Below are 14,987 nucleotides of genomic sequence, written 5' to 3'. Positions count from 1 at the left end.
CAAGCTGCTTAGTTACATAAACAAATAGGCTACAGGTACTCAAAAATAAGGCCCAGCCCTCTTCTTAAAGCAACAAGTGCAGCCATGCCAACTCCCTGTATCTCAAGAATAAAAGTTAAAAATGAGTTGATGAGTACATTATGTCTATTTGTTGTCTGGATCAGCCCATTATCCTCACGGGAATGACTGCATTATCATACTTAACCACAGAGTCATCAAAAGATTAAAAATAATTGGCAGTCTGGCTAGGAACAGTCGCCATTTATTTCCGAAGAGATCATTCACACTTTCATAAGAAGCTGAACGGTTGTGAATTACTACAGCCAAAAATCAAGGCTCACAAAGCATGCATCCACATTTCAATCAAAGCTGTGCTATGTATTGTCAACTCCACCTTCAAACTCATACTTCAATCAGTATGAGCCCAAAATAATCACCATCAAATTTTAAGGCAAGCATTCTACCAAACCTAAACGTTAGATTTAAAATGGAAAAGGCAAGAAATCTTACCAGGCACATACTAGAAAGCATGAGCTACCACAAGTTTAATATATTGTAATGCAATCTCGATTCACATTAGATTATTCTAAAATAAAGAATGCTTCAACCAGAGGAATTTGTTTTGAGATAACTTATTACATAGGGCACAAACCTCACTGGTCCCAATCCTTAGCAAGTGGTCAGGACAAGCTCAATTTATTATTTAGCTACATAGGAGGTTCAGACTGGAGACTGTTTGTATACTTAGCATGCTTACAATAATAATATATGTATTAATGTAAACAGAAAGACAAAATGATTTAGAAATACCAATATAAACAGAAACATGAAACAGAAATAGCGAAGGGTTTAAACTAGGTAAATGGAAGCTGTTAGCAATAATCCAGATTGGAGTTTCTGCGCTGATTTTGAAATCAAACAGCAAACCAAAGAGAATTGTTATATTATTTGACACACAAATCCTGCAATGAAGAAATTAAAAAAGTATTTCCACTAATTCATTTCTATCCTATTTGCTTTGCACTCCCAAAGCTGACACTTAGTCATTCTTGTACCAGCCGTCACCACCACAGAAAACATCCCACAGAGATGTCAGACTTTTCAGTTTAAAAAAAAATCCAAGGACATTCAGTCCCACCGTTTTATACTGAAGAGAAGTAGGGGGTTTTCCCCATTGTTCGGCCCGGTGTTTATCCCTCAGCAAACATCATTCAAAGAGATTATTTGCTCCCAACCACATTGCAGTCTGTGGAGCCTTGCTGTGCACAATTCAGCTGTTGTGTTTTCTGCATTGCAATAGTAACTCCGCTTCAAAAGTATTTAATTGGCTGCAAAGCATTTTGGTAATTAGAGATTGTAAAAGGTATATTAAAGCAAGTTGCTCTTTGTTTATAAAATAACCAGCACAATAATATCAAAAAGCTTCACAAAAGCAAAGAAATTATAGTTTCATATTAAAGAGACATAGATCAAAGCTTTTTGTCTTGCACTCATCAGGACAGCTATGGAAGATAAATCAATAGTACGGAGACAACAATTTATACTGCATAAGAGAGTGCTGAATGGTTGGCAAGTGGACTCTTCCCAACCAATTAATACTCTCTTATTTTTTCAGCAATACTCAAGTTCTGGACTACCAAACAACTATTTCATATTCAAATATTTCATATTAAAGTTTCATTTATACAGTATCCTATATACTGAAATATCGAGAAGCTTTGGACAATCACATTTTATTTTAAAGAACGGTGACTTTTGTATGATTGCTCATAGATAACATTAGACTCTGATGATTCTTAATGTAACTAGATTTTCAGTAAAATCTGCAGATAGGCACATGAACTGTTCACGCTATGTGCTTTAAAACTGTGAACAACACTCAGCAGCACATAGTTCCTATTCTTCCAAACTTGGGTTCTGCCTGGAGAGAGTTGTGTAACATCAAAGTGAGGTGTTGATAGTTGCAGGTCTGTCACTGATGGCAGTAATGTTAGAGGCAATTTGGAGGTGGAAAACACAAGTATAAGCACAACACAAAGGTGTGATTTACTTCCCCCCATTGCATATTATCTAAACAAATCTAGTCTTGTATGGAGTGCTTTGTGGGAGGGAGGAGAAAGGAGAGCACAGCTGAGGTGGGATCCCAGATACCACCCTAACAGGACTCAAAAAAAGCATTTAGAAGCTAACATTTATATAATGACTAATTACCACAGGCTCCCCAAGGAAAACTCCCAAAACCACCAAATAACCTTTCCATACCAAGCACCATCTAAGTATTCCAAAAAAAGTGTGAACATATAGTTCCGTGCAGATCTTTAAAACTCAAGTTTGGGAGGCCAGATGAAACGTTTCCCAAACCAATTACAATGTGGTGGTACAGCCGATACTTTGAAGTAAACAGCACGTTTCATTCAAGCAATAAAAAGGATTACAATAGGTCAATAAGCAACATGCACTTTTACACCACAAGTGTAGCCAAGCAAGTTTCCTTCTGTTGGCCACTCTCCACAGTGTAAACAAGCAAAGGTTTCAAAGGAATAGGAAAGCACTAATTTTTTGACATTGGGTGCTGGCTGTTAGTTTCTGCAATGCAAGAACAGGAAGTCAGTCCAACACATCCATCCTTTGTGTTTACATACGGGCAGCAAAGTCCAGGCTTCCATTGACAGCAGGATGGCAACTCTCCCAAAACAGGGATTTTGCATCTGAAGTGGATCGAAGGATGCTACATTTGAGGCTGCCATTTTTATTGTATTTATAGTTGGGTTTTTTTTGAAGGCTAGAGAGTTGGATGATTATTACAGCTAAGCACAACTCCAGTATCAATGTCCACAGATAAATGAACAATTACTCTTTTTAAAAACAGATCCAGAATTTCTGGGAAAAGTACCAAGTGGCACATAGCTTCAAGACAGGAACATACCTAACGAATAAAGGAGTTCACAATCTTATCAATTCCATTACAAAAGGAGCTGAAAGGCAAATATCTATGGCCTGCTTGTGCAAAGTGGAAGACCACAACAATCGTATAGTGTCACAGTCTATAATCATAAAGTAAGCACAACTCTGACAGGAGCTTGAGCTGCTCTGTCCCAGATAATCACTTTTACAACCCTCAGCAGTACTAACACTGCCACCAAAGCCCCCACCCCACAAACCCTGAAAGTGCAGACTTCAGCTGCTGGACAGTCCACTTATCCACAGTCCCTGTCCCTCACAAAAGTAGCCATTCTGTACATGCAATCCATTTATATCTGTTTAAACACAACAAAATCTAATATTGTCTGTGTGAAGGCAGTGAAAGAGAACACTACCTAGAGATCACTAATCACTTACAGAAAAAACCTTCCCAAACCCACGGGGACTGAGGCCAATTGTCACACACTTGCGGCTGCCTATCTCTGATCAGCTAAGCCAGTACAGGCCAGTGATCAAGCCAAGGACCTTCTCTTTGCCTGAGTATAGGGTCTGTATAAACTGGGAGTATCTGTACAGATTAAACACGAGTGCTTCCACCACTCACCTCGCTGCCTTAAAACTATGCCAGGCATAGGCATTGCCAGCCCTACAGAAAAACTAGCACCAGCTCTGATTGTAGTCACAAATATTTAGTCCCTAACAATGCATTTACTTTGCTAGTCTGTTGACAGCACCTTCATTACCAGCAGTGAGCTGATGGCGTAAACAAGGCACTGTTGATGCTGCCAGAGTCAGTGCACAGCTGCCAAACAGGTGCTTAGAACCATCACCTCTACAAGCAACAGAGGCTAGTGCTGCTTGGCCGCCAGCGAGGTGACTGGCAGAAGCACTCGTGCTTCTTTAGAGATGCCACTGAACTGACTGCGCCCTAGCACTAGGCAAGGTCCTGTTAGGAAAATGTCCCAAACAGCACATACATGCAGCGGTTTTAAGTTGGAACCCGGTTTTGTAATATTAGCCCTCACTAAAAGCAGGGCAGATCCAACAGTGGGACTAGGAGCCAGTACTGGAAAACCACTTTAGCAACCAGTTCTATGATGTAACTACACCACAGGATATAGTGAGCTCACTTCACACTGGCTCTAAACGTAAAAATACAAGTTGCCAAATGCTACATAAAAACACAAACTCAGTGCTACGAGAGGCATTTTAAAATCCAAGTACTTTCTTGCAAACAAAAATTAAGCTGCAGAACACTTGCTAAATAACAATTTGACATGGGACCACTTCAAAAGCTCAAAATAGGTTCCCAACCAATTTAATATAAAGGGAATTCTTAGCAGGGTACAAAGCAAGATTAAACTCCTCAATCTTGAGCTGGACCGTTCACTTTAATAAAAAAGGATTCCCTTTTCTTTTTCCCTTACACAAAAAGGGCAAATAACCACCTGTGCAAACTTCCATATGAGAAATGTTGTCTTTTAAAAGGATGATGTATGGACTCAGGTGAAGATTGGCACTATCCATCATGAATGGTCCAGCTTTACTGATAGCCGCCTGCAGCTCAGCTGCCCTGCCAAGCCTAGGGACCCCCACCCTGGTAACCAGCACATACATACGAATTATGAGCAGGAGTAGGCCAGGCTTCTTAAACCTGCTCTGCCATTCAGTGCGATCATGGATGATCTGATTGTGGCCTCAACTCCACATCCCCTGCCTACCCCCGACCCCCACCCCGGACACTGATTAACTCCCTTGTTAGTCAAAGATCCTTAACTCTGCCTTAAAAATATTCAATGACCCTGTCTCATCCACTCCGGGGAAGAGTGTTCCAAAACAAAAAATGATATAAGCCATTGGGATGTTATCAACTTCACTGTAGGAAGCAGTACGAGATTGAAAATTCATTGAAGATAGTATAGAAGCTACAAAAATCCCTACGGGGTCAGAAGTAAATGTTTGTCAGTAGACAGCTCTATGTGGAGGGCCCATTCCAAATCAAGGAATTGAGATTGCAGATTTTTTGGTACAGTTTTTCAGCACAATTCTTCTTTTGGGGCTGGGTTGCATAGAATCTATCAATTCAGATCAGCTTGAAGCACCATAGAACAAAAGTAATTAATACATTGGGCTGGCAATACAGCAATGCTCAGTAAAGACATGTGTACTGTCTCGGTCATTGTTTCACAAAGGTCCTACTGAAGAACCCCCACGCCAACGCAAAAAAAATGGGAAAAACATAATCCCCCGATGGGCCCTAATCTGTTAAATCTTTATTCAAAAGTGGGAAGAATGTGGAAGATACCACACATGGAGTGGATGAAGCAAGTAGTATAGATGCATCTGAGGGAACAATGATTCTGAAGGGGCTTGACAGGATAAACACAGGTTGGTTTTCCTGGCTGGGGAATCTAGAACACGGTGAGTACAGCCTCAAGATAAGGGGTCGCTCATTTCATACTATGAGGAGAAATTTCTTCACTCGAAGGATTATGAATATTTGGAATTCTCTACCCCAGATGATTGTGGATGCTCTATCATTGAATATATTTAAAACAGAAAGAGTGAAGACTTTGAATTTTAAGAAATCAAGGCATATGGGGAGCAGGCAGGAAAGGGGAGTTGACGCAGATCAGCCACAATTGTTTTCAATGGTAGAGTAGATTTGAGGTGCCATATGGTCTACTCCTGCTCCTTATATTCTTAAGAGAAGGATGTCTTGGTAAGGTGAGATGAAGTAAAGAGTAGGAGGTACACGTGGGGCATAAAAACTAGCATTGGGACAAACGGCTTTCTTCCATGATGTAAATTTTATTTGAAAATTTAGTTGCTCAGTTAATTTTTCAAAATGCAATCCCAGGCAAAGGCACACCAATGTCAAAAAGACTTGGAAAGGTGAATAAGAGCATAAAAATAATGGACACTAGGAGGCCCTTGTGGAAATTAAGATTTTTTACACAGGCACTTGCAGTTTCCTACATGGCAGCAGTACCAACATTTCAAAAAGCACTTTATTGGATATAAAGGCCACCACCTTCACCTTCATAACATTGCCTGGCTTTGCACGTCTCAGCTCAATATCAGCTGTTGAAAACCTCATCCAAACCTTTAGTACCTCTAGGCTCGACGATTCCAATGCACTCCTGGCTGGTATCCCACATTCTGCCTAAAGGTCATCCAAAGGTAAACTAAAGGTCATCCAAAACGCTGCTTCCCGTGTCTTATCTCACAGCAAGTCCCATTACCCTCTCAACTCTGTGCTCTCTGACCTACCTTGGCTCCCAGTCAACCAACGTCTTGACTTTAAAATTCTTATTCCTGTTTTCAAATCCCTCCATGGACTTGCCCCTCCCTAACTTTGTAATATCCTCCAACCCCACAACCCTTGGGTATCTGCACTGCTCCCATCCTGACCCCTTGTGCTTTCCCAATTATAATTGCTCCACCATCGGTGGCTGTGCCTTCAGTTGCCAAGGCCCCAAACAAACTCTGTAGTTCCCTCCCTACACCTTTATCTCACTTGCCTCTTTTAAGACATTCCTTCAAACGTACCTACAAAGCTCTTGGTCATCTGAACTAATATTTCCTTATGTGGCTTGGTGTTATACTGCTTTAGTGTTCCTGTGAAGTGCCTTGGGATGTTCCATTGCGTTAAAGGTGATATATAAATAGCTGCTGTTGTAAATTATTTCAAGGTGCCCAAGATTAGGAAAGATGTCATATAATTGCAAGTTTCCTCTTTCTAAAACAAAGACAAGTCTACCTGGTAGTGAGTCTCAAAGAATCCAGAGGCAGAATCCAACACCAATATAAACAGGAAGCTCTGGTCTCAGATGGCACTTCCCCACTGCCCTCAAAGCAATCCAAATTCTAGCATCTACATTTGCAAAAATGGCTCATCCTACCACATACATTTAAAATCCTATCAATAAGATATAACATTTATTTCACAAAGAAAGCTGTTATAGTGAACTTCAACGTCATAACCTAGAAAAACTCAAATAGCAGAATTCAAGAGACAAAATACAGCAGACAGTACCATCATACTATAAGGCAGGCGTAATGTCTGCCACTTGGCCAAGAGCAAATGCTGAGGATCAGAGAATAAGTGGGTGCCCAAACACAAGTTATGTAATTGCCTTCTGCCAGAAAGCGCAGATCATTCAATACCGTGTTTGTACTTCAGATCATCGGTTTGGAAGATTTGAATTTTAACGCCTGCACATCATATGTCCCCAAGAGTTTTCTACTTTAAAGGTGCACGTTATTGGGAAAACAGGGCAACAGCAGACTTCAGTGGCCAGAAACAAACTCTCATGGTCTTGCCCCTTCTATTTAGTTTGCATGAGAAAACCATACCACCAAGTAGGCACTTAACAACAAGCTCCATCAATGTACTATAATACAATCACCAGAGGAAGGCTGAGCCAGCAATCGCTTGTGCTATCGTCCTGCTAACACTGTATCCTTTAAAATCTAAGCAAGTCAAAGAGAGACATGTGCCTACACTTTCAAAGTGGGAACTCATCTTCTCAGCAAACATCACCAACATAATTCTAACATCAAAGTACCATCGCAAGATCAAAGCCAACATTATTCCCATGTCAATCAGAGACAAATTTGATGTGAGGAGATCAAAGCTGTCCAGGTTTATTCTAGTCACTGTCAAAGATGGGACTTTAGCCACCTCTGCAAGGGTTGCTCACATTCTGAGACCAACAATGCATAGCAAAGGGCAGGCATGACATAACTCATGGTGTCAGGGGATTGGCAGCCATAAGGCATGACCTTGAGGCTCATTCTTCACGGTGATGAGTTGACTTCTGAGCAGACTTAACTGCTCAAGAGCGCCAATGGACATAAAAATATGCACAACACCAGCTGGTAGCTGTAATGCCAAAATAACAAATAGAATATCCAACTCTCCATACCATAATACGGGCTGAACCAACAGTTAATCAAGATGTCAGAAGGTTGAGGAAAAAAGTCCCATACTCCCCTCAAAGCCTTCGCTTCGGGCTTTATGAGCCAATGCCAAGGCGATGGGGCGTGCCGGGCGCAGGGGCAGATGGGGCACACCGGGCGCGGGGGCAGATGGCGCACACCGGGTGCGGGGGCAGATGGCGCACACCGGGCGCGGGGGCAGATGGCACACACCGGGCGTGGGGGCAGATGGCGCACACCGGGCGTGGGGGCAGATGGCGCACACCGGGCGTGGGGGCAGATGGCGCACACCGGGAGCGGGGGCAGATGGCGCACACCGGGCGCGGGGGCAGATGGGGCACACCGGGCACAGGGGCAGATGGGGCACACCAGGCACGGGGGCAGATGGGGCACACCGGGCGAGGGGGCAGATGGGGCACACCGGGCGCGGGGGCTTCGGGGGGCGGGATCGAGGATACGGGGTGGAGGGGGAGATCGGGGAGACGGGGCGGGGGAGGGGGGAGATCGGGGAGACGGGGCGGGGGAGGGGGGAGATCGGGGAGACGGGGCGGAGGTGGGGGGAGATGGGGGGACGGGGCGGGGGAGGGGGGAGATCGGGGAAACGGGGCGGGGGAGGGGGGAGATCGGGGAGTCGGGGCAAGGGGGGGGAGATCGGGGAGACGGGGCAAGGGGGGGGAGATCGGGGAGACGGGGCAAGGTGGGGAGATCGGGGAGACGGGGTGGGCGAGGCGGGGGGAAGAGATCGGGGATACGGGGCGGGCGGGGAGGTGGGATTCGTGATCTCCCCCCCACCTAATGGCCTCTGGCCCACACAAAGCCGCTCACTCACCCTCTGTGCTCGCACCTCCGGCTCTACTAAAGCCGCTCCCCGCCTCTCATACCAAGGCCCCGCGCGGCTTCAACTCTAACTCCGTGCGCTCGGCCAGGCCTTTTGTTTTGTTTTTGCAACGTATATTACGTGCAAACGGGGTGGGGCAAGGGGCAAGGGGCAACTATTTGTCCCCGGAAAAATCAGTGGAGGGGGGACGCCATCCTGGAACAGCCCGAGGCCGATGCGATGAATCGACACTGAGCGACGGCGGCAGTCCCGCTCTCCATCCCGCCCGGGGGCCTCGCCTCTCGAGAGAGCCGAGAGGGGGAAGGAGGAGGGGGAGGGGCTGCCACCTGACAACCGAAATGACGCACGTCCCGCGGGCAATTCCGCCCTCTTCGCTCTGATTGACAGGTTCCGCCCCGCAGATCAACCAATCAGAGCCCGACACACGGAACATGAGCTGGAGGTGGGGTTGGTCGTTGCTACCTGCTCTTGAGCCGCTGACAATCATCCGGATTGACATGCTGCTCAACCCAATCAGAGCTCGTGCCCTGCTGTCCCTGGGATAGAATTCGGAGAGCACGTCTAAAATCACTGGACTGCATGCATTTATTAAACCCCGAATCTACCTGCAGCATGCAACCTTTTAATGCATTTGAAACCAATTTATCCTAATCCACCTACACGTCTGGACTCTATCTAGTTATTCTTCTGTTCCTGCTGGCTGTTCCAATATAGCAGTCAGCTAGTTTCAGGAGCGGGGGATGATGCCATTTCACAGCAGTGGTCTTTGAAAAGTGTCTAAATTTTGACCCACTTATTTGGAGTGGAGCATCTTTCACTGCTGGATTAATGTCAAAAAAAAAATTCAGCTGCACTGGAAGAACTTTGGAAGTTTCGAGGGGGGGGTGGTTGCATTTATCATATCAGTATGCAATTCTGCATAAAATCGAAGCCAGGGCATTTAATACAGCTAAACCTAATCTTTATTGCCAGATCGCTGTCAGTTTTGATTGAGTTTGGAACATTTGTGCCACCCAGTGACGTTAATTGTGATCGAACATCTTCACAACTGAGACGACCTCTTGAAAAACTTGTCAGAAAAAAAATATCTTTAAGAAGAACACGAAGATTTCGTTTTACAGCAATACTTTTCAACGTCCAAACCGTTTTTATAAAAGAAAAATCACAATGAATCTCATCAACTTGTCACTGGAATCAGATCTTGCTGGGATAGGGGAAAAAAATGAAAACACATGGCATTGATCATCGCACTAGAAAAAGTCACTCTTTCCAATCACTCCTGTGAGCTCTGAAAACTTGCACTTTACCATGCAGAATTCAAAATCAGTTGTGATATTTGCAGATCAAATTCCCCCTCCCACACACACACACACACAGCTCGATGAAAGGTGAAATAGTTTGTTCTACCTACCATTGCAGTCTCTTTTCTCGCCAGTTATGTTAAGGTCGAGTCTTTGACAGTGTTTCCATTCAGACTGCTGTCACCGAAGCCCGCATTCTGAAGAAGCTTGAAGGTCGCAGATCTTTTTCCTTCATCGAGTGAATCCCCGATCACATTTCCTCTCCTTTGAAAAAGTCCTTCCTTCCTTCTCCCAGGTAAGTTGCAAAAGCACACACACACACACACACACAGAGAGAGATCAGAGGCAGGCAACCAATAGACCCAGCCCAGTGAGCCAATGAACACATCTACAACAGTGCACAACGCCAACCAATCTAGTTACCTCTGACATCATTAACCATCCCCTCCTGCTGAAGCAGGTATATCAAATAGCCAGCCATTTGATAAAACGGGAGTTTAAAAAAGGAAACATGTTTCGACTATGAAACAGGCAGTGAGTGAAGCCACGGCCGAGAAGAGAGCTATGATTGTGTGCCAACGCATTTAATAGAAAACGTCAAAAGGACAGATTAGATTTAAATGTGAATGGCAATAAAGCCGGGGGACTGAGTCATCTGTGATTATGTCTATCAATCATTCCCAAGAGGTGCTCCCATTAGCCACGTTTATGTATGAAGTTATTGGGTATTTTTTAAAAAACAATTGCGTTTTTGCCACTCTTAATATGGTAAAATGTCCCAAGGTGACAAGCGAGTTATCGGGCAACATTGGTCTTACAGAGAGCTGGCGTGGCCTATGTAACCATTCAAGGATTTTACGGTCGAGCTACATAAGGACAGGTGACTAAGAGCTTCCGAACTTAAACCAATAGAGGAAGGTTTACAGAACCTCTTAGAAAGAGGTTCAAGGTGGCAAATCCAGGACATAGGCCTAAGCAGCTGAAGGCATGACCACTAATGGTGAGCTGATAGAAATTGGGATGTACAAGAGGCCAGAATTGGAGGAAGGCTTTAAGGCTGGAAGCAGGACAGAATGCAAGTGACACACAAAAATAATGTTGGTAGCAATGAAGCTAAAGAAATAGAGCATTGGAAACATGAGAAGGCCATTCAGCCCGTCCATTCTGTTCCACCATTCAATGAGATCATGGCTGACCTGTATTTAACTCAACTTATCTGCCAAGGTTCCATTCGCCTAATACCCCTACTGAACAAAAATTTATTAATCTTAGTTTTGACATTTTCAATTGACATAGTGACAACAGGGTTGTCTGGGAGAATCATACAAATTTCCACTACCCTTTGAGTGAAGAAATGCTTCCTGATATCACCCTGAACAGCCTTGCTCTAATTTTAAGGCAATGGCTCTTTGTTCTTGACTGCCTTACAAGAGGATGTAGTTTCTCCTTGTTCTTTCAAATCCATTCATCAGTTTAAATACACTAATTAGATCAGCCCTTAATCTTTTATTCTCAATGGAATAGGAGCGTTGTCCATGTTTAAGGTACCTCTTTTAGCCGCAGGTAGTATTCCAGAAAATCTGTACTGCACCCCCTCCAAGGCTAATAGATCCTTCCTGAGATTATATTGGAAGTATATAAGGCACTCATTAAACCCTTTTCCTCTGCACTTGCTTAAAAGCTGTTTAAATCTAACACCTTCCAATTCTGACAAGAGGTCATCGACCTGAAACGTTAACTGTTTCTCTCTCCACAGATACTAGCAGACCTGCTGAGTGTTTTGAGCATTTATTGTTATTGTTTCAGACTTCCAGCAGTTGCAGTATATTACTTCTGTTTTACTGGTGAAAGCCCAACTGGAGTACTGTATGCAAACTTTACATTATGTGAGCTAGTCCATCTCCTGTAACATGAGTCATAAGAATTAACATCAGAAATAGGCCATTTGGCTCTGCTCTGCCATTCAATACCTCCACTTTCCTGCCTGCCCACTCCTAACCATTGACTCCCATTTTTTTGCTTCTATGGATGTGGGCATCACTGGCAAGGTCAGCATATTTTGCCCATTTCTAATTCCCACACCATTTCAGAGGGCAGTTAGGAGTCAACCACCTTGCCGTGGGTCTGAAGTCACATGTAGGCCAAACCAGATAAGGACAGATTTTCCTTCCCTAAAAGGCGTTAGTGAACCAGATGGGATTTTACAGCAATCAACAATGATTCCATGGTCACCATCACTGAGACTAGGTTTCAATTCCAGATTATTAATTAAATTGAACCCTTCTCCCCTGGGCCTCTGGATTACAAGTCTGGTGACATTACCAGTAAGCCACTGTCTCCCTTGTATATCAAAAATCTGTCTAACTCAGCCTTAAATATGTTCAATGACCCAGCCAATGCTCTGGGAAAGAGAATTCCATAGATGACTAACCCTCTAAGAGGAGAAATTCCTCCTCATCTCCCTTTTAAATGTGAGACCCCTTATTTTTAAATTGTAGCCCACCGTTTCTGGATTCTCCCATCAGCATCTACCCTGTCTAGCCCCCTCAGAATCCTATATACTTCAATAAGATCACCTCTCATTCTTCAAAACCCCAATGACTATAGGCCCAACATGCTCAACTTTTCCTCATAAGACAGAATCTTCATCCCAGGAATCAGCCTATTGAACCTTCCCTGAACTGCTTCTAATGCAAGTATATCTCTCCTTAGGTAAGGAGGCCAAAACTGTGCACAGTATTCTATATGTGCACTGGGAATTTCTGGCCCTGTCATGGTGGGACCCGCCGTGGGAAATTCGGCAGCCCAGCCAAGAAGCCCTTTGATTTTCAGCAGGACCAGCCAATCCTGGTGGTGGGTGGGGCTGGAAAATCTCACCCATTGTCTCAACCTGTACAGTTGTTGCTAGTCTTCTCTACTTTTATACTTCAGCCCCTTTACTATAAAGGTCAAAGTTCAATTACCTTCCTAATTACCTCCACCAATGAAGGTGGGAGGAGGTAATGTTTTCATGCCTGTTTGTTAGTCTGTTACCTGTTTGTCCATAAATGATATATCTCAAAAACCTAACATGGATTTCAATGAAACATGGTACAAAGATAGGGTCTGGACCAAGGAAGAGCTGATTAGTTTTTGGCAAAGATGCAGATCCAAATCTGGATCATGGAATTTTTTTAAGGATCCATTAGGCAAAGTTGACTTTCACTTAGAATGTTGTGGATTGTTTTAGAATGTTGTGGATTGTCTCAGCTGCTGTGGTGGAATTTGTCTGCTGTCAAAATGTGAGCAGAGTTTTCACAGCAGGTTGTTGGGTATGGATTGGCCTGAAGGTTCCTCAGTGAAATGGAAGTTCTGAATAAAAAGATTTCTTTTTTCAGGTTTGTCTTGCTATGAAAGGATAATAATTTTCATAATATTATTATTTGTAAAGTAGGTTTATGGGTGTGAGTGTAGATTGTTCTGTCTGTGTGATTTAATTACATTTGGATTCAGGTAGACTGCAAGCTTGAAATTATCAAAAGAAGTTAGGGGTAGAAATATCCTTGAAATGCTAATGAGTAAACATGGATGGGGTCTTAGCATGTAAGGTGTGATGGGAATTTACATTTTTAGATAAGTGAATTTCAAATGGATGTTAGGATGTTTACAACTAGCCAGATAAGCAAGGCTAAGCACTGTGTCTATTTTTTCCCAAAGGCTACTGGCAATATTGGCAACATGAAAGATTTTTATATTATGGGAAAGGTAAAATTCCAAAGACATATGGGACAATGGAATTTACATATTAAAGAGAGAGAAACATATATAAAGAAGAATGAAAGGCTATGTTGGGGGCCATGTAAGATCCAACAGGAGTGTGTGAAACAGCCTACAAGAAATCGATAGCCATGTCTGCGAAAGTCTGCTGTGTCCAGTAACTAAAGTTGGAGAGAAGTTTTTGGGAGTTCTACTGTCAAGTGGGTACTGTAGTAACTTGCTGGTTTTTTAATTAATTTAAAATCTATTTTGGCCTGTTGCCTTAAAGGGGATGTGTAATTTAGAGTCAGGTTAATTAGGAATTTTAGGATTGGTAATAAGGTGTTAAGTAACTGTAGTCTTGAAATGTGCTTGAAATCTTTTCTTTTGTTAATGAATATTTTAATTTAATTTCTAAAATCTCTAAAGGTCTTAGTGGATTCATTACTTCTGAATTCAATACACACATCTCTTAATAAATACAAACAACATAACAGTTGTGACAGTGTGGCCAAATTCCATTGTGAATTTGGTCCATCTGGCGCACATCATCTGCCACGTCAAAACAAAATTGGGGGCTCTTTGCAGAATATTTGAAACTCCTTGATTGGTTTGGAGTTGGTGAATCTTAAGGCTATGAGTACAAGAAGCACATTGGTGTGAGGTATTTTAAAGTGGTGAGATTGTGAAAATGGCTTTATCCATGGCTAAAACTTTCCTGGAAGTAGAAGATATAACTCTGCTTGGGTTACAAAAAATATCTCAGGGTAAGTTAACAAAATTGGTGGATAAGTTGTAGTTGAGGTTAACTATAGTGCCAAAGAAAGCAGACATAACTGAAATGATAGCACAGCATTTGAAATTGGAAGGGATACCTGACACTAGTGAGTCACATTTGGAGGTAGTGAGACTTCAGTTACAAATGAAAAACTTGAACATGAACAAGCGATAGAAATATAAAAAACTGGAATTAGAGGCAACAGAAAAAGAAAAGGAAAAAGAGAGCATTCCAAAGAGAAATGGAAATGTGAAAACTTGACCTCCAGAGGGAGAAATTAGCAGTGGATGAAAGATGGAAGGAGAGGCTGAGGCAATATCAGCCTAAAAAGCTGGAAGTTAAAAAAGCGATCTCAGATGCTGAGAAAAGTTCCATTGTGGAAACAACCACTTCCAGTCTAAAGCCCAAAAGTGAGATGTTTATATTTATACAAGCTCTTCCAAAGTTTGAAGAAAGGGATGGAGAGGCA

The 14,987-nt window shown here is 43.0% G+C and overlaps 1 protein-coding gene across 3 annotated transcripts in view; it reads right to left on the bottom strand.

Annotated features, from left to right (window-relative positions):
• Positions 1-10,279, bottom strand: part of stk40 (serine/threonine kinase 40) — a 65,126-nt gene extending 54,847 nt beyond the window's left edge. The window contains exon 1 of one of the 3 annotated variants that reach the window (XM_041212910.1): positions 10,116-10,279. In XM_041212910.1, the coding sequence (XP_041068844.1) occupies positions 10,116-10,118 (3 nt within the window). In that variant the 5' untranslated portion in view covers positions 10,119-10,279. Of the gene's footprint in view, positions 1-7,853; positions 7,940-8,695; positions 9,019-10,115 lie in introns of those variants that run through there. The other 2 variants (XM_041212912.1, XM_041212911.1) reach the window with 2 other exon arrangements.
• Positions 10,280-14,987: the final 4,708 nt, after the last annotated feature.

Source organism: Carcharodon carcharias, chromosome 19 (genome assembly GCF_017639515.1).
Source record: "Carcharodon carcharias isolate sCarCar2 chromosome 19, sCarCar2.pri, whole genome shotgun sequence".
Lineage (NCBI taxonomy): Eukaryota > Metazoa > Chordata > Chondrichthyes > Lamniformes > Lamnidae > Carcharodon > Carcharodon carcharias.
The sequence above is the reverse complement of the archived record's forward strand: the minus strand, read 5'-3'. Positions and strand labels throughout refer to the sequence as shown.